Source organism: Chenopodium album, chromosome 14 (genome assembly GCF_948465745.1).
Source record: "Chenopodium album chromosome 14, dcCheAlbu1.1, whole genome shotgun sequence".
Lineage (NCBI taxonomy): Eukaryota > Viridiplantae > Streptophyta > Magnoliopsida > Caryophyllales > Amaranthaceae > Chenopodium > Chenopodium album.
In genome coordinates, this window is record NC_137847.1 from 50,054,438 (window position 1) to 50,074,797 (window position 20,360).

Below are 20,360 nucleotides of genomic sequence, written 5' to 3' on the forward strand. Positions count from 1 at the left end.
ATCCTTCACCAAGATCCCCCTTCTTACCGTACTCACCAAATACCTTCCCTTCCAACATGCCAAACTTGCCAATGGTTGAGTATGATCCGCCAAATTCACCAGTCACGCCAACTGATCAAAGAGAAGCACACATTGAAGTAGCTGCTGTGACCCAAAAAAGAACACGAACAATTGATCGGGTCCCCTCAAAGTCGTGCGATGATGACTTGGTGAGGGAGGCCTCTTATGATTCAGGATGGGTGGATAGGAAGAGATTGAAGACCTTGAACCGTTGGGCGGATAAAGGAGGTTTCAATATATGGCATAAGGATGAAGATGGGTTCTTTGAGTTTAAATCAAAGGCAATTTCAGATGTCGATATGGCAAGGCAGTGGGATGTTCGAATTTAGGATCCTCTTTTTGGTAATTTGGGCAAGAAAAGGTGAAGCTCTAGTTCTTCTTCACCGCATTCGAGTCCAGCAAAGAAGCGAGGAAGTAACCTCAAACTTGCATGAGTTTGACAGTGACATGGAGATGGACATGGCTATGGAAGATGGTGAATTTGTAGGTGACATTGGTGATGTGGTGGCTACACCGAGACAGCCACCCACGGGGCCATGAAGGTTGTTACTTGGAATTGTAGGGGATTAAATGACACACTCTCCCCTACACATCCTTATTTAGTGTGGTTATTAGCTACTAAATTGCCTACTTTTATGTTTATTTCCGAAACTAAAATGATGTTTAGTGATGTTAGTAAGTTAGTTTCTAAGTTTACTCCTAACTTTTCTTGTGGAGTAGACTCGGTTGGTACAAAAGGGGGGTTAGCGTTGTTTAGTTGGTATTTGGGGGATGTTTTTTGTGTAGCTTCTTCCCCAAATTTTATCTTTTGTAATGTTGGTGACATTAATGGAAGTAGTAGGCACATTTTGTTTTTGTACGGGGCTTCGAAAGTTGAAGATAGAGCTAGTGTTTGGGAAGAAATTTCAACTCTTATTGCTACTATTCCTAATGTCTTGGTGATGGGAGATATTAATCAACTTGAATACTATAGTGACAAATTGGGGGGTGCTTCTTTAATTAAGGGGTTGGATGTTTTTTTGGATTGGAGATTCCAAACTAACTTATTAGAAGTACCTTTCTCGGGACCCCGATACACTTGGTCAAATAAGAGATTGGGGGTGGATTTGATTATGGAAAGATTGGATAGAGCCTACTCTTCATCACAATGGTTCAATGATTTTCCGGATGGACGGGTTGTCCATGAACCAATTACGGTCTCGGATCATGCGGCGATTATATATGACACTAACAACCAAGTGACAAAGTCTAATAAGCCTTACCAAATTGAGACTTGGTGCTTAGTTTTTCCGGAAATTAAGGGCTTCATAGATGAGGTGTGGAGTACTCATTGTACGGGTTCAATTATGTACAAATTTCAGCAAAGGTCGAAATGGCTGCGTAATAAAATCAAAAGGTGGTGCCTAGACAACAAAAAAGTGTGGGGGATAAATTGGAGGAAGTTTTCTGCAGATTTGTCAGTGCAGGGTGAGCAGGTGACTACTTTGGATCAAGGAAGTAGGTATGTGGAGGCAATTAACGACACGATCAGTCATAGTAGTCTAGAGTTTAGGTATTGGCAACAACGAATGAAGGATAAATGGATAAAGGAGGGCGACATTTCATCAAAGATGATGTATGGTAGGGTGAAGCATCGACAGAAAAGGAGGGAGATCATTACCCTTAGAACGAATGAGGATGAGTGGATTCAGGGTCAGAATAATTTGGAAGCTCTCATTATAAATAGCTTGAAAGAAGTTTATAACCCGCCGATGGTAGCTGAGGAAATAATGAATGATAACATTGGCTTGGTGTTAAGAGAGTTGGAGTTACCTCCTATAGATTCAACAGATGCGGCTTCTTTAGTCAAGCCTTTTTCACACCAAGAGATCAGGAAGGCGATGTTCTCTATTCACAATCTTAAGGCGCCAGGTCCGGATGGATACATTGCGAAATTCTTCCACCAAAATTGGGAGAAGGTTGGGTCCTCGGTGGTTGAATCGGTTCAATCTTTCTTTTCCACAGGCTATCTACTAAAGGAACTTAGCGCTTCCATTCTTGTTATGATTCCAAAAGTGGAGTACCCGGAATTACCAACACAGTTCAGGCCTATTAGTTTATGCAATACTATCTATAAATGCATAGCTAAATGCTTGGTAAATAGAATGAAGCACCTATTACCAAACCTGATTTCGGAGTTTCAACATGCTTTTGTTCCGGGAAGATATATTGAGGATAATGTAATGCTGAGCCATGAATTGCTTCATTTGGTTAACACTAGTAACGGTGAGTCCACAAAAATGGTGATTAAATTGGATATGTCCAAGGCTTATGATCGGGTGAATTGGACTTTCCTTCTGAGAATTCTAAAGGCTTATGGGTTTCCAGAAAAGTGGATTCAGTGGATTTCACAGTGCATCTCAACGGTTTCTTATAAGACTCTCATCAATGGCCAGATTTCAGAAATGTTTAAACCGGATTGTGGCTTGAGTCAAGGTGATCCCCTTTCACCCTACCTCTTTCTCTTTTGTATGGATATTTTATCTCGTATGCTTACTATGGCTGAGCACATCAAGATAATCAAGGGACTCAGGGTCACTAGGCGCTCTCCTTCGATTACACATCTTTTTTTCGCAGATGATGCAATGTTATTCTTACATGCAACTCCTACCTCTTGTCATCATGTGATAGATATTTTGTCTAAGTTTGGTGAGATCTCAGGGCAACAGCTGAACTTGAACAAATCTTTCGTAAAGTTTAGTAAACATGCTCAATTGGAGGAGGTGGATGTTCTAAAAGGGATTTTGAAGGTAGGTCAGGTCTCTGTGATGGAAAAACATTTGGGGGCCCCCATTGATTTTACGGCTAGGAAGTTGGATGCTTTTAAATATTTGATTGATAAGGTGGCTACTAGAACCCTCTCTTGGGCAACTCTGAATTTGTCACAATCAGTGAAACTAATTATGATTAACACTGTGCTGATTAGCATTTCCGCACACGTGATGAAGTGCTTTAAGTTACCAGTTGCGGTCACAAATAGGATGGACTCTCTAATTACTCGTTTCTGGTGGGGAAATAAGGGAGAGAAGGGCATGCACTGGGTAAAGAAAAGGATTATTCAAAGACCGAAGGGTATGGGTGGTCTTGGTATAAGATCTATGTCCTGTTTGAATGACGCTCTTCTGTTCAAACAGGTAGCACGAATGCACTGCAACCCACAGTTATTAGTGGCTAGATCTATGGAGCCTACTCATAGTTGTTCCTTGTGTACGGGGGAGTCTAGGATGGATCTTAAGGGTGGTGCTTCGTGGGGTAGGCGTGGTTTATTTAATGTGGCAAATAAGGTTGTAAAGGGCTATAATTGGAAGATCGGGAATGGGGATAGAGTGAAAGTCGCAAATATGAGATGGGTGCAAGGTTCAGTTCCGGTTTTCAATTCTGATCAACCCCTGAGGGGGGTGGGCTTAGAGAGAGTGAAAGATTTAATATCCCGTGATACTAAATCTTGGAATGTAGCATTGATAAGACAAAAGTTTGAATGGAGCACAACGCAGAAGATTTTGGAAATGGAGCTACCTTCAACTGAGGAGACGGATAGACTATACTGGGGTAGCCATGCTTCAGGAGTTTATACTGTGAAAACAGGTTATGCTTTTCTAATGAATGAGTTATCAGGGCAACAAGATGCTAGTCTGGAGCATAGCTTCTACCGACTAATCTGGAAGCTAAACATCCCACCGAAATGGAGTTTGTTCCTGTGGAAGCTGGTGATGAATGGATTGGCGGTTAAGGGTAATTTAGCCCGGAGGGGAATTGATATAGCTGATCATTGTGACTCTTGTGGTATGGAAAATGAAGACCTTCAGCATCTTTTTAGGATGTGCTCTTTTGCGAGGTATGCTTGGCATAATTGCCCTTTGCATATCTCCTCAGAAATTGATGAATCTACTCCTCTGAGACACTGGATTTAGCATTATATCCTGCTTTTTCATAGCGAGGATGGAAAGAAGAGTGACCGTGTACCAACGTTTATTGGGGTACTTTGGAGCCTCTGGTTAACAAGAAATGGAAGAATCTTTCGAAATGAAGGAGGTTATCTGGTAGATTTGTTTAGGAATTACAATCTGGCAATGAAAGAACTCTCGGTTTGGCGCAAATTAGAGGGAGGAGATGTCATAAGAGGGAAAGAGACATTGGCTCATAATTTCCCACCGGGGTTTGAGCGGGTCAACATAGGATGTGCTACGGATGACATTAGTACCCCTACAGATTCAAGGATAGAAATGGTTATCAAGGTGGATGGCTCCTGGAGCAAGAGAGATGGGAATGCAGGGGCGGGATGGGCTTACTCAGTGAATAACCAAGCTTTTAGTACAGGTGGTGGGGATTATGGAAGGGCCCTTTCCCCTCTACATGCCGAGCTTTTAGCTTGTGTGGCTGCTCTAAGGTGGACCCGAATGAAAGGAAAACGACGAATTGTATTGTTCACTGATTCTCTTGCGACAGTTCAACTGATCAAACATCCGAGAAGAAGGGAAGTGCGTCTACTATGGACAATTCAAGACTTATTGCAGGAAGGACAATTGTTTCAAACTTGTCTAATATGGAAAGATAGCAGGGATCAGGTGGCTGAGGCACATGACATTGCTACTAGATGTAGAGTAGATTTTTTAAGCTTTTCTATTTAGTGTTTTTCTTTAGTTTGTGATTGTAAAAAAAAAAAAAAAAAAAAAAAACACTCCATACAACATACATTTTGTTAAAAAAAATGATATATATAGTTGTCAATATATACATATTATGAAAAATACATTAAATCTTTTATTTATGTTATTATATATACATTTGATATATTTTATTTATGTAAAAAATTGTTATCTTTTATTTATGTACATAGTATTAGATTTATTTCCGAAATACAATATTATTTTTTTATAAAAAAAAAAAAAAAAAACTAAGGACACACTAGGAGATGACACGTGTCATTGCTGGTGTGTCTTTTAGTATATAGTTATTGATTATTGTGTTACTGGTCATTACTCAATTATTTCATTTAATACGCATATCGGTATATATTGACAATATTGCAAGTATTACACGTACAACTAAACTAATATACTTCCTCCGTTTCTATGTACTTGACCTATAGTCCTTTGGCACGCAATTTAAGGAAGAGATTAAAGAAGATTAACATAAGATAAATAAAAAATAATTAATAATGTGAAACCCTAATTCATCCCTTTTATTGGCAGTTTTATTTTTTTGTATTAAAAATATCGTTTGTCTTCTTTAATTAACTCCTTAAATTGCATGCCATAGAACTATGAGTCAAGTAAATTGAAACGGAGGAAGTACTTCGTAACAAATTCATGGGCGATAGTTACTATAGTACTATACTAATATAGTATAAATACTACTTCTAAGTTATAACGTTATTGTCCTGTAGTATACTAGGATACATGGTTACTTCATCCAATAGTTGTGTTCGTGTCAAACACTATGTTAGACTGTTCGTGAGATACACGTCTACACGACGACACGTCTCAAACCGTATCCTACTATGATATAATTATAGATTGTTCAAATTTTTTTTTTAATGAGAAATTTCAATTAGAGTAAGGTAATTGTTAAATAATATGGGTGCTTTCATGTATAACTCATTGTTAATATGATACAATAAGATCCAATGAGAGGACGGAATGACAATTATATGATCAAACGCGCGGAGCACCTGACGGTTATTCAAAATTATATATCGTGAGATATTTGGATATAGTTTAGGAATAAGATCGTTAATTGTATGGGTGTAAATGAACCAAGCCAAACAATAAACTACTCAGGTACAAGCTTGGTTGAAGCTCGTTCATGTTCGTTTATTTAATCAATGAGCCGAGTTTGAACAAATTTTGAAGCTCGTTTAATAAATGAGGTTGGAGACGAACATAGATATGCTCGTTCAGATATGTTAATGAAAAACTCGTTTATTTATTTTCACGAATTACTGGTTTATTTATGTTCATGAATTATTGATTTATTCACATTTGCTAATTTAATTCTTAAGTTTATACGGTATGATTAAAATTTAATCATTATACTAATTCTGATATTTTCAAAGGTCAAAAGTATGAAGCTCGTTTATTATAAAAGCTCGTTTATTATTAAGCTTGTTCATGAATCACTCATTTATCAACTCGTTTAATAAATGAGTTGTTCATAAACTGTTCGTAAACTGTTCGTAAACATACATTATACTAAATGAGACGAGCTTGAACTGATTTTCGAGCTCGCTTGAAAGCTCGGGATCGTGCTCGGACTTGCCTAAGTTAAATGAACTGAACATGAACAAGGTAGTACTCGGCTCGGCTCGGCTCATTTACACTCCTAATTAATTGTTTGTGAAATTCAATATTTAAAAAGTTACATACTTACACTTGAAAAATTTGGAGGGAATTTTTGTGCCATACTGCCATAGACCATATTCAAACAATTTACTTAATACTCGATTAAAAAGTAGAGTGAAAATTTTCCCTCCAAAATAAAATTAGTTGAAAAAATAGAGGGAAATTTCCCTCTTATTTTACTTCAATAGTAACTTTTTTAATATTTACACAAAAAGAAAAAAAAACAAACAAATAAACAAAAAACGTGACTAAAGAAGTAAAGAGTAAAGACTAGAGTCTGACTCTCGTCTCCTAAATTCCTAGTTCTCCTAAAGAAGTAAGAAGACCTTTTGTAGAACAAAATCAAGAACCCTAGAAATCAACAGGCGTTTTCAGTTTTCACCCATTCTCCATCTTCTCTTCAGATCTCAATTCTCCGTCCTCACTGGATTTGCTCAACCGCTCAAGCGTCTACTCTATTCTTCGTCTTCTCAACTCAAGTGAGAAATGTTAGGTAATTGTGTATTTCTTTGATTATTTTGCTCAATTTGTTAGAACTTAAAAAAATGGGGAATGAATTTGAATGGTTGCATGTAATGGATTAATGGGGATAAACTGATTTTCTTTTAGTTTTGTTTAAAGGGAAACAAGCTTCTCTTAGTTTTGTTGCAGAGTATTAGTTTTGCATGTCCTTTTCGTTTCATTATTCTTCTCTTAATCAATTATGTATTCAAATGTTGTCTCTTGGGTTTTAGTTTATTAGCTCATGCAATTATATTGACATTATAATTATGTATTCAAATTATATTTATTGGATGGGTTATGACCTTATGTGTCTGAATTAAAATTTAATCCTCTACTAGGTATTTACCTACTTTAATATCTTTTCCCCTTTTAGGAGTTCATATATGTAATTTCTTTCTAATGCATGTATCCTTTTTTTCATGTGTATACCATGCTGGAATTTTGAACCTCACAGAGTCAGAGCTTCCACAACCACAAGAGAAGGGTAAGTACATTGTACATAACTACATAACTATATATATATAAACACTAATAATTAGACCCAATTTGTCTGGTTTCTGGATGGGATGTGGATTGTATGATTATGATGATCAATTCCCCCTTATTTATGCACTGTTATTAATTTTCCAATTTGTTTGCAGCTATGGATTGGATTTTGTATGAAGAGTCTGTGATGACACCAGATCCACAAGAGCCAGAAGCAGATTTTTTTTCATCACAAGAAGAAGCCACTCATGTTTCACCTGAAGTTCCTGAATCTACTACTTTTGAGAAGGATGTGACCATTGCGGAGCCCAATTCTGCTGTTTTAGACAAGAGACGGAGCTTGGTTTGGAAGGAATTCCTCATGATTGACATGGTGGAATGTACAGATGGGAAATCAAGGTGCATTTGCAAACATTGTCAAAGCTCATCTTTCATTGCCAACTCACGTTATGGTATGGGCAATATGAAAAGGCATCTTAGTAAATGTACCCCATATCAGAATTCCTTGAAAAACAAAGGAGGAGCCACAGGTAAAATTTTTAACCAACAAGTGTATAGAGAGTTGGTAGCTAAAGCCATAATAAAACATGGTTATGCTTTTTCTTGGGTTGAACATGATGGTAATAGAGATATTCATGCATATCTAAATGCTGATGTGAAATTCATTACTAGAAACACTGCTAAAGCTGACTGTCTAAAATTGCATCAAATTTATAAGGCCAAGTTAAAGGCAACTCTTCGTAAAGTCTCTGGTCGTATTTCTTTGACATGTGATATGTGGACTTCTTGTCGAGGGATATTTGTGCTTGACTTCTCATTATGTTGATGCTGACTGGAAATTAGTCAGTAGAGTGTTAAATTTCAGTCACATTGATACACCACACACTGGAAAAGCAATGTATACTATTGTGTTGGCCATGCTTCAAGATTGGGGTATTGATGACAAGATTTTTAGCTTTACGTTAGATAATGCTTCTAGTAATGATAGAATGCAAAATTATTTGAAGGACACTCTACTTGCAAGAGGGGCTTTGTTGTGTGATGGTAATTTTTTTCATGTGAGATGTGCTGCCCATGTATTAAATCTTATTGTTAAAGAAGGTCTGAAAGCTATTGAACATATTGTTGAGAAAGTAAGACTTTGTGTGAAGCGTGTTAAATTTTCCGAAGCAAGAAAAAAAAAATTTCCGTTCTTGTGTGCATTTAGTTAAGCTACAAGAAACCAAATCATTGTGGCTTGATGTCCAAACAAGGTGGAACTCCATGTACATGATGATTGATAGGGCCATTATATATTGTGAGGCCTTTGGAGAAATGTCTAAAGTTCAATATTGTTGTCCTACTTTGGAAGAGTGGGAAATTCTTGAGAAAATCAGAGATGTTTTTGAGCCGTTTCATGAGATAACTGAATTGTTTCGGGAAGAGATTATCCTACCTCAAATCTTTATTTCGAGAATGTTTGGAAAATTCTCATGTTGTTGACAGATTTGGAGCATGATAGTGAGGAAATTCTGAGAAACATGGCAATAGATATGAAAAGCAAGTTTGACAAGTATTGGTTTAAATCGGAAGATGATGACTATGGCATGTTGTTTGCATTTGCTGTTATTCTTGATCCTTGTTGCAAATTATCTGTTCTTAAGTTTTGTTATGAACACATGTTTGGAGAGGTAGTGGCCACCATGAAAGTTAACGAAATTCAGTATAACTTGGGAAAGCTTTATAAGCTGTATGTCTGAAATGAAACATCACCGACATCAAACATTGACACTAGTTCAAGGTCCAAATCCTCCACAAACACTTCATATGGGAACCGCAAGAGAAAATTAGACTACTTCGCGGTAATTTTTATTATGTTATTTTAAAGTTATAGATAAAATGTATAGTGCTTTGCTTACTGTTTTTTATGTCTTAAGTTTATTGTTTCCGTTAACACAGAATAGTCAGGGAACCCCAAAATAGAAGGGATAGAAGTTAGAAGTCTTAGAACCCCTGTTTTCTTATCTTGCTGCAGTGATACAGTACATATCATGTTGAGTAATGGTCAAAATCTTTTCCTATTAATTAGGAAAGTTGGGTAGGCTTATGTTCTTGATTAAAATAATGTAGTTGTTGTTAGTGATATTAGGAGGCAGTGATATTGGTTTAGAGCTCATATCAGTAGGATTTATTATGCTTTTCAGTTTTCCTATTTTCTATTTTTTGAAATCTGATCTTGTGATATGTGTAAGTTTTCTTATTTTCTTGGTTTCAATTTTGTTAGTTTTTGGATTTTAGTGTTTGATTCATATTTTGTTGTTGTGTTAAGTTCAGAAATATGATGATAAGGAGGCCTCATCTTCACATGGTGAAAGGTCCATGTTGGATGTCTATCTTGAGGACCCTAAATTATATCGAACAACGAAGCTTGATGTATTAGCTTATTGGAAAGAAAATGAACTTCAATATAAAGAGCTTTCTTGTCTTGCTAGAGATATTTTGGCTGTGCCCCTAACAACCGTTGCTTCATAATCAACTTTCAGCATAGGAGGTAGAATATTGAATAAATGGAGAAGTTGTTACCTTCCTGAAAATGTGGAAGCTTTGATAACAACTCGTAGTTAGATGTTTTCTTATGAATGTAAGTACCTTTTCATGGAGAAGATGATACTATACTTTATTTTTTCACTACTAATTTATATTTGAAAATTTAAATGTAACATTTTGTTTTTATGTTTGTAGCAAATGAAGAAGATACGTTTGTCGGATCTTATGTGGATTGGGCTGCAACAACATCACATGTTTGATGTCGAGAATTTAGAGGGGTGGAGTATTATTGTAGTACGATTTTTAAAGGATTTCAGTTTGTTTGATGTCTTTGCCTTTTAGAACTTGTATTGTATTTGCTTTATCTTTGGTATTTTTTTTGCCTATTAAAACTTGTGTAATATATTAGAACCTGCTCCTAAGTTTGCTACTGCTATATCCTTGTGGTTCAGGACTGGTGAATAGGTTTGAATGTTTTATTAGCTGCTTGTGACATGATTTGTTCATATATAAACTCTAATTTGATGTCAGGTTGCAATTTGCTAACATTATGTAATATACGAGTAACTAATAAAGTAATAAGGGATGCTTTGAAATTCATGCATGTACTTTACTACTTCAGTAGTTGTATACTTGTATTGTTGCAGGTGGACTAATTGTGATTTATTTATTTATTTATTATTTATTTATTTATTTTTTATAGCTGAAATTTGAAAATACATTAGTGCATTGAAGAACTATTGGTGTACTTTGGGTTTTGTACTTAATATAAATAATTATAATGTAATCCATTACACCATTTTAGAGAAATAAATTAAAAAAAAAAAGTCCTAAATTAATTAGACCGTTTTTAGTATCAATTATTTTTGGTTTGAGTCATTTCACGTATGACGATAATTATATTTCGGGTCAATTCGGGTCGAGTCAATTCGGGTCAATAACTTCGAGTCACTTTGGGTCAGGTCATTTTGGGTTTCGGGTCAGTTCGGGTCAACCAATTCGGGTTATAATCGAGTCGGGTCACTTCGGGTTTCGTGTCATTTCGGGTCGGTTGGCTTCGTGTTTCGGGTCAATTTCAGGTCGGGTCATTCGAGCCGGGTCACTTTGGGCATCGGGTCACGTTCGAGTCAACTCCAGTTCGATTCGGGTTCGTGTTGGGTCAGGTTTATTCGGGTTCGGGTCCTTTCGAGTCAATGAGTTCGGGTCGATTTTCGGGTTGCGGGTCGGGTCATTCGAGTCGGGTCATTTGGGTCAGGTCAAGATTGCCAGGTCTACCTCTAATGGATACATTTTAGGATGACACACTCGCATGTGCAAAATTTTAAGGAGAGAGAGAGAGAGATAGAGCTCACTTAAGAATATCGGAGCAATTAGCTTTAGAAAGAGAGACCACTAAAGAAAGATAACTTAAGAAAATCAGGGCAATTAGATTAGGAAAACACAATTAGCTTAGGAAAATACTAACTAAAATGGGAGAGAGAGAGAGAGCACTTAAGAAAATCAGGGAAATTAGTTTAGGAAAAAAAGTTACTAAAATGCTAGAAAGAGAGACAACTTAAAAAAGATCACTCCTTTTCCATCAATCAATATTTGCAAAAACTTAACACAAAGTTTCATATGTGGCTGGCCACACCATGTGGCCAGCCACTATTTAAGGCCCATTTCCGCTTTGGGCTGCCCATTCCATATAACGGAGTTAAAATATAACGGATTCCGTTATATCTAAAAAAAATAAAACAAATTCAAATATATTTTTTTTCCTTTTCTTATTTTTCATTTAACCGCCATTTCGTCTTCTTGTAACTTCTACGCTCTCCACTTTCTCTGCAAACTGTCTATCTTTCTTCATTTCTTTTTCTTCGTTCTCGTTTTTTCTTGAATTTCTCTCTCTAAATTTGTTTTTCTTGCAATTCTTTGTCATAATTCTGCAATGACGCATCTTAAAATCGTGTATGGCAAAGGTAGCAAAGGCGAATCATCCAAAAATGGCGACGATTCAGGTTAATTTTATTTTTCCAGTTTTTATTCCTTTTTTTTTTGTTTTTTGTTTTTTTTTTGTATTTCTAGGTTTCTGTATTTTCTTTGTGTTTTTTTTATATTCAATTTTTATTTAGATTTTTGATTTTGAAACCCTAGGTTTTGTGTGTTTTTTAAATTTTATATGTTTGTAGGTTTTGCTTTCGTTATTTTAGGGTTTTTTTGTTTAATTTCATGTGTTTTTCGGTTTTTGTTTTGAATTTTAGGTTTTCCAGTTTGATTTTTCTAAATATTGTTGTATTTGTTGATCATTTTGTTTTATTTTTGGTTTTTGCATGTTATATGATTTCATGAGTTATTTTATTTTTGTTTCATATCTGTTTTTATTTTGTTATTTAGTTTACTTGAATGTTATATGATTTCATGAGTTATTTTATTTTTGTTTCATATTTGTTTTTATTTTTTTATTTAGTTTACTTGATTTGTGTTGTATTTTAGATTTGTTGATTTGTTGTATTAAACATACAAGTTACTATGTTTTACTTGTTTTGTTCTGTTCTTCTAATTGTGTTGGTTGATTTACTTGTTTTGTTTTGTTCTTCTAATTGTGTTGGTTGATTTACTTGTTTTGTTCTGTTCTTCTAATTGTGTTGGTTGATTTACTTGTTTTGTTCTGTTCTTCTAACTGTGTTGGTTGATTTACTTGTTTTGTTATGTTCTTCTAATAACCTTAATTGCATATGTTATTTGTATAGTGTTAGTAAGTTTGTCAGGGGTTACATGGTTAGGGGTTACCAGGTCAAAGTTGTTACTAGATTGGTTAGGGGTTACTATGTTAAGGGGTTAATAAGTCTATTATAGGGGTTACTAGGTCAGAGTTGTTACTATGTTGGTTAGAGGTTATTTAGTTAGGGGTTACTTGGTTAGGAATTACTATTTATCAGAGGTTACTAAGTTATATAGTGGTTACTATGTCATAAGAGTTAGGGGTTACTTGGTTAGGAATTACTATTTCTCAGGGGTTACTAGGTTATATAGTGGTTACTATGTCATAGGAGTTACCAAGTCATTATTAATAGGTCTGTTAGGGGTTACTAGTTTGAATAGGGGTTACTAGTTTGTATGTTATAATATAGTAATGATGGGTTACTTTGTTAGGTGTAATTAGAATTGATAAGGGAACTAGGTTGGTTATTGGTCACTAGATTGAATAGGGGTTACTAGGTTGGACAGTGCTCAAAAGTGTTTGTAGGTTGGTTAGATTTTTCTAGGTTTTAGGGGTTACTAGATTGTGAAGTATGAGTGTTATTGGTTATTTGTTTAGGTGTTACTATGTCAAAGGGGTTACTAGGTTGGATAATGGTTACTTTGTCATGGGGGTTATCAAATCAGAGGTGTTTCTAGGTTGGTCAGGGGTTACTTTATGTGTTAGTAGGTTTGTTAGAGTTTACTTGGTTAGGGGTTACCAGCTTTAATAGGTGTTTCTATGTTGTATAGGGGTTACTAGGTCATAGATGTTATTAGGTGTTGGTTATTATCTTTGATAGAGGTTACTATGTTGTATAGGGGTTACTAGGTCATACATGTGTATTATTCAAGGGTTACTAGTTACTGTTATTATTTGTTATGTATGTTTTAAATGTAAATTTTAGTTTTTAATAGGATTTTATGTTTTGAACAGATGATAAAGGTGTACACACAGAAGAAGTTGGTTCTGGTCCTGTTGAATCTGTTTTTGCAGTTAATGAATGTAGAAGTATGATTGTTCATCCTTTCAAGGATGTTAATCAGGATGAGAATACAAAGGATTTGAAGGAATCCAATCCTACTGAAGAGGGTAATATATCTAAAGAGTCTGAAGAGTCTGATATGGGTGAAGACTTTAAGCTTGTGCGTTTGGTACCTATTTCAAAGCAAAACTCTTTATTGACTAAAGATGCTTTGGAGTCACAGCCTACTCCTAAGAAGCGTCGTAGGGATGTTGTTGAGGAGGATGATGATGTTAAACCAGCTATTAGAAAGCCAAGAACAAATAAACGTTTGGCATCTCAAAGTATTGAAGAAAGTGATGTGAAGCCTGATGTGAAGCCTGCTGTGAGAAGAGTAAGAGGAAGTAAAGTTAAAGAAGTTGTTGAAGTTTTGAATATTGAAGAAGAGTAAGTTACATATGTGCATATGAAGTTCTTTTTCTTTATTCTATGTTAATATATAAGAAAATTTATTATATGGAATATTTAGTTAAATTGTAAAATTAAGTGGTTATTTGAGTGGTAAATGAAGAGGTAACTTAAAAAAGATCAATTTAATTGGTTATTTTATTAGATGTGTTTACATAAGGGATGTTCAGAGGGGTTACCATTGTGGTTATATGGGTTACTATTGTGGTTATATGGGTTACTAGAGGGGTTACTTACAGTTATTATAGGGGTTACTTTTATATTTATGGGTTACTTGTACTTATTACATGGGATACTTTTATATTTTGAGGTTACTTTGGATTATTAGAGGGCTTACTTATGGGGTCACTTGGATTATTACAGGGGTTACTTATGGGGTCCCTTTATATTATTACAGGGGTTACTGTTTTATTTAGAGGTTACTAGGAGTTACTGTTTATTATTTTTAATTGTTTGTTTTTATTATTTTTATTTTTATTATTTTTAAAAGTATGGTTACTTATTTATTTTGTTGTTTTTTTTTTGTTGTAGGGGTGATGAGATGACCGTTAGATGTAGACCTACTGGTGTGTTTGATTTGATGAAAGTGTTAACTAAAGAACAGTTGAAAGCTGTTTATGCTGTAGGATTTCAAAGCTTGCGTCATATAAATTTGAATAAATTTCCAAGGGGGATGCTGCGATGGTTGTGCAAGTGTTTTGATCATTCTTCTAGAATGTTTGTATTGCCAAGTGGGGATCAATTTCAGTTAACTGCAGCTGATGTACATGATGTTTTTGGTATCCCAATGGGCAATTTACCTATTCCAGAGGCTGCTGTATATTCAGATTTGAAAAAGTCTTGGAATGTCAAATATGGTGGGGCAAGTCAAAAAGTTAATGTGAAGCAATTGTCTGAGTTGTTGATATCTGACCTAGAAATGAAATTAGGAAATGATGATTTCAAAAAATGCTTTGTAATTTATTCAATGATTACATTACTTACGCCAACTTCCAATTGATTGGCTGATATGAAGCTTGTAGAAGCTTTAGAAGATGGGGATAAAATTAGTCAATACAATTGGTGTTAGTATGTTCTTGATGACTTGGCTGACTAAATGAAGAAATATAATCCCAAGCAGAATTATGTTGCTGGGTGTATTTTGTTGCTGCAATTGTGCTATTTCCATAGGTTAAAATTGAGAGACAGTACCGTTTCTTGTGCCATTTCTCTGCCATTGATTAAGCACTGGACTGTAGAAGACTTCAGAAATAGATTGCTTGCTGAAAATGGTAATCATGGTGATGGTATACTGGATAATTTAACATATCCAATTACTGAAATTGGTTCTGTTCCAGAGCTGGAACCTTTTGTTGATGAGAAAAAAGAGGGAGAAGAGGAGAAAGAAAAGGAGGAAAAGAAGATTGAGAATGTTGAAGGATTTATTATGGAGGTTGAAGGAGTAAGAGGGGAGGATGGAAAGGAGAAAAAGAAGGTTGAGAAGAATCAACCAGAGAAGAAAGGAGTTGTATTTGAAAACAAAAAAATTGCTGATAGTAGAAAAAAAAAAGGAGTACAAGAAGCTTCTGTTGTTTATGATGTTTCTGCTAAGAAGAAAGCAGAGAAAAAGTCTAAAAAGAAAAAAGAAAAAGGAAACATTCCTGTTGTTTCCGAACAATTTGTATCAAAAGTTCATGAAGTGGCAGCATTGCCTGAAGGGGCAATGAATCATGGTTGTTCTAGAAGGTTTGTCACTTTTGAACTACCTGAAGAAATTCAATCAAATGAAGAAATCAATCAACTTGCAAAGAATGTAAGTAGAAATCTGTTTTGTTCTTGATTTTTTATTTTTTGAGGTTACTAGTTCTTTTTTTGGGGTTACTTGTTTCTTTTTTGGAGTTACTTTTATTTTGGGGTTACTTGTTTCTTTTTTGGGGTTACTTTTAACAGTTTTAATTTTAGTTATTTTTAGAAATCTGTTTTGTTCTTGATTTATTGTTTTTTTGAGGTTACTAGTTCTTTTTTTGGGGTTACTTGTTTCTTTTTTGGAGTTACTTTTATTTTGGGATTACTTGTTTCTTTTTTGGGGTTACTTTTAACAGTTTTAATTTTAGTTATTTTTAGAAATCTGTTTTGTTCTTGATTTATTGTTTTTTTGAGGTTACTAGTTCTTTTATTGGGGTTACTTGTTTCTTTTTTGGAGTTACTTTTATTTTGGGGTTACTTGTTTCTTTTTTGGGTTACTTTTAACAGTTTTTAGTTATTTTTATTGTTTTTTTGGGGTTACTTGTTTCTTTTTTGGGGTTACTTTTAACAGTTTTCAGTTATTTTTATTGTATATCTTTGAGGTTAATAGTTTTTGTTCAAATAACTTGAGGGATTAATAAGTAGTTATTGATTGGGAATACTGATTGGTTAACAAGGGGGTTACCAACGGGTTTACCAAATGGTTTAGTTGTTAGTGATTAGTGACTGGGGTTACTTTCTGTCTGATTAGTTATTAAAGGGTTTACTAACTGCCTGACTGATTATTAAGGGTGTTATCAAAGGGTTACTTTATTAAGTGTTATTGTTTTTTTTATATTAGCCTATACTAATGGGGTTACTAAGGGAGTTTCTGCAGGGTTTATTTAATGGTTACCAAGGGGGTTACCAAATGGTTTAGTGCTAAATTGATAATGAGTAGGATTACCGACTATCTCACTGGTTACCAAGGGGGTTACCAAAGGCTTTGCTAAAGGGATTACTATGAGGGTTACTAAGAGGGTTACTTGAGGGGTTACTAATAAGTTATTGATATGGGTTACTGACTGGTTAGGAAGGGGGTTACCAAAGGGTTTACTTGTGAGTGATTAATGAGTTAAGTTACTTAGTGCATGACTGATTATCAAAGGGTTTATGGTTTAGTACTTAGTTTGGTTACTTACTGCTTGACTGATTAACAAGGGGGTTACCTAAGGGTTACTTTATTAGGGGTTACTTTTTATTATATAATTTTTTTAATGAGTGGGATATATTACTTTTTTTTAATACTGCCTGACTGATTAACAAGGGGGTTACCTAAAGGTTACTTTATTAGGGGTTACTTTTTATTATATAAATTTTTTTAATGAGTGGGATATATTACTTTTTATTAATGAGACTTTTTTTTTAATGAGTGGCATTTTTGTTTATTTATAGTTTTTAAATTTATTTATATATTGATTGTTTGTTTATTTATAGTTTTTTAATTTATTTATATATTGATTGTTTATTTGTTCTTGTTTATATATTTTATATAGGATGTTGAGGAAAACATATATTCATTGTTTATTTGTCTATGTTTTTATATTGTTTTACATAGGATGTTGAGGAAAATTATATGTTTCTCAAGAGAGATATGAGACTACTATGTTATTAATTTGAGCAACTTATTGATTCGATTAAGGTCCAGTCGGCAGCTGTGGCAGAAGATTCTAAGCTTCCAGAAAAGGAAAGATCACCTGAGCTTTCTCAGTTGGATCCACTATTCAATGATCCATCTTTTTGGGCACAGATTCATATGATTGTTAGTCAAACTGTTGCAATTAAGAAATTTGAGGAGGAGTTGCCTTCATTTCAACTTTTATCAAATAAAACACCCGAGGTTTTAATTGACACTGCTCAAAATGTGAACAAAGACCTTTTTGCTGAAGTGTCTTAGCAAATTCCGGCCTCAAATTGATTCTCCAATTTTGGAAGATTTTGCTACTGGTTTGGTTGATGATGCTTTAAGGTTGAGTAATGTAGAACAACCTTCTGAAGTAAATGCATCTGCTGGAGCTGTTGTTGAGGGAGATCAGTTTCCTCGATCTGTTCTTGAAGGAGAACAACAACCACTTGCTGAAGTTCAAGGAGGGAATATTTCTGAAGGTATTGTTGAGGGAGACCATCCTTCAGAAGCTGGGAATGAGGGAGATCAGTTTTCTCGATTTGTTCTTGAAGGAGAACAACCACTTGCTGAAGTTCAAGGAGGGAATATTTCTGAAGGTATTGTTGAGGGAGACCATCCTTCAGAACCTGGGATTCATTCTTCAGAAGCTGGTATTGAGGGAGAACAACCTTCTGTAACTGGTATTGAGGATATTCACTTTAACAATGCTCAAGATTGTGAAATGGAAGAGGGTGCTGTTGTTGAAAAGCAATTGCCTAATACTGTTGAAAAAGGTTTTCCTTCATTTGAGCTTTTTTCATATTCAAATCCTAATCTTTCAACTCCAATTTTAACTCCTTTAAATCAAAATATTAATGTTTCTTCTCAAGTTTCAGATGAAATTGCACCACAAATTGATTCACAAAATTTGGAAGATTTTTCGTGTGTTGTTATCAACGATGTTGTCAAGGGTATAAATGAAGAGCACTGCTCTAAAGATATGGATGATGAAACCAATGTTTCTGAAGTTGGAATTGAGAATATTCAGAATGTGAATGCTAATGATTTAATAATGGAAGAAGTTAATACAGAAGGAGGGGAACAATTATCAGAGGCATGCATTGGTACTGAAAGTTTGAAAAATTCTCAAATTCAGCTTTCTCAAATTGAGACTGAAAAATATGAAATGAAAGCAGTTTCTGAAATTGTGAATATTGAAGATTCACAAAATGAAAATAATAATTCTCAGTTGGTATCAATTCTTGAGGTTTTGAAATCTTTTCAGTCTGAGAAAGAAGTACAAGTAATTGAGAATATTGTTGATTCTCAAATGGTAGAGGGTGAGATGGCAGAAGGTAAGATGGGTGATAACTCAAACTGAGAATTCAGATGATAGTAAAGTACATGAAGTTTTAAATTTAGATCCTCCTTTGGTTGTTGTTCCTGTTGCTGCATCTCTTCCTGCTGTTGTATATCTTCCTCCTGTTATTCTTGATACTTCTGCCCCTGTTTCTGTTGAGCGTACTGCTACAACAAGAAAATCAAAGGGTTCATCTGCTCGTGTTGCTATTGGTGCTTCTTCCCCTATGTCTGCTCAGGCTGATTCTGCAAAAAAAAATTCAAAGGGTCCATCTGGCACTGATTCTGCTCAGGGTGCTGCTACAGCAAGTAAATCGAAGGGGAAAGTTTCGAAATCTCAGGAGTCTAAACAAAAGAAATCCACTTCAGGCAGTTCCAAAAAACCAAGAAAGGAAATTATGCACTGTAGTGTTCCTGGTCATACAGAAGAAGAGGCTCTTGAATTTCTGAGAGAAAAGATGAAAGAATTTCCAGATGTTGAGGATGCTCTTCAACCTTGTGATAATAGTGTTGAAAGTTCTGATAGTAGTGGGTCTAGCTCAAGTACAACTGGTCTTTTAAGCTGTAATATTGACTGTGGTGAACCTGGTGGTTATATATTACAGTTGACATCAGAATCTTTAAGGGTTAGAAACTACAAGAAGAAAATATATGGAATGAAGGAGTTGAGGCTTAAGGTTGCTGATTATTGTTTCGTGGAGAATTATTCTGGAGTTAAAGCAACGTAAGTGTTTTACTTAGTAATTTTTTTTTTTACTATTGTTATGGGGATTACATTTTTGGTTAATGGAGTTACTATTGTTATTAAGAGTTTATAAAGGGGTTACTAGAGGGGTTACTTCTTAGGTGTTATTAGGGGAAAAGTTACTTATTGGGGGTTACTAGAGGAGGGTTACTAGAGGAGGGGTTACTTATAGGGGGTTACTAGAGGAGGGGTTACTTAGTCGGGATTACTAGAGGAGGGTTTTCTTGTTGGGCTTACTAGAGTAGGGGTTACTAGAGGAGGGGTTACTTACTGGGGGTTACTAGAGGAGGGGTTACTTATTAGGGGTTACTAGAGGAGGGTTTTCTTGTTGGGGTTACTAGAGTAGGGGTTACTAGAGGAGGGGTTACTTACTGGGGGTTACTAGAGGAGGGTTTTTTTGTTGGGGTTACTAGAGGAGGGGTTACTTAGTGGGGGTTACTAGAGGAGGGTTTTCTTGTTGGGGTTACTAGAGTAGGGGTTACTAGAGGAGGGGTTACTTAGTGGGGGTTACTTATTAGGGGTTACTAGAGGAGGGTTTTCTTGTTGGGGTTACTAGAGGAGGGGTTACTTAGTGGGGGTTACTAGAGGAGGGATTACTAGAGGAGGGGTTACTTAGTGTGGGTTACTAGAGGAGGGGTTACTTATTAGGGGTTACTAGAGGAGGGTTTTCTTGTTGTGTTACTAGAGTAGGGGTTACTAGAGAAGGGGTTACTTAATGAGGAACTGCTACAGGGTTACTTTTATATCAATAGGTTACTTTTGTGGTTATATTTATA

The 20,360-nt window shown here is 35.3% G+C and overlaps 1 protein-coding gene across 1 annotated transcript; it reads left to right on the forward strand.

Annotated features, from left to right (window-relative positions):
• The first annotated feature begins 507 nt into the window (after window positions 1–507).
• LOC145578256 (uncharacterized) lies at window positions 508–8,256 on the forward strand. The gene is made up of 4 exons (XM_081635610.1): window positions 508–556; window positions 847–3,934; window positions 4,034–4,695; window positions 7,586–8,256. The coding sequence occupies exons 1-4, from the start codon at window positions 508–510 to the stop codon at window positions 8,254–8,256; spliced, it is 4,470 nt and encodes a 1,489-aa protein (XP_081491736.1).
• Window positions 8,257–20,360: the final 12,104 nt, after the last annotated feature.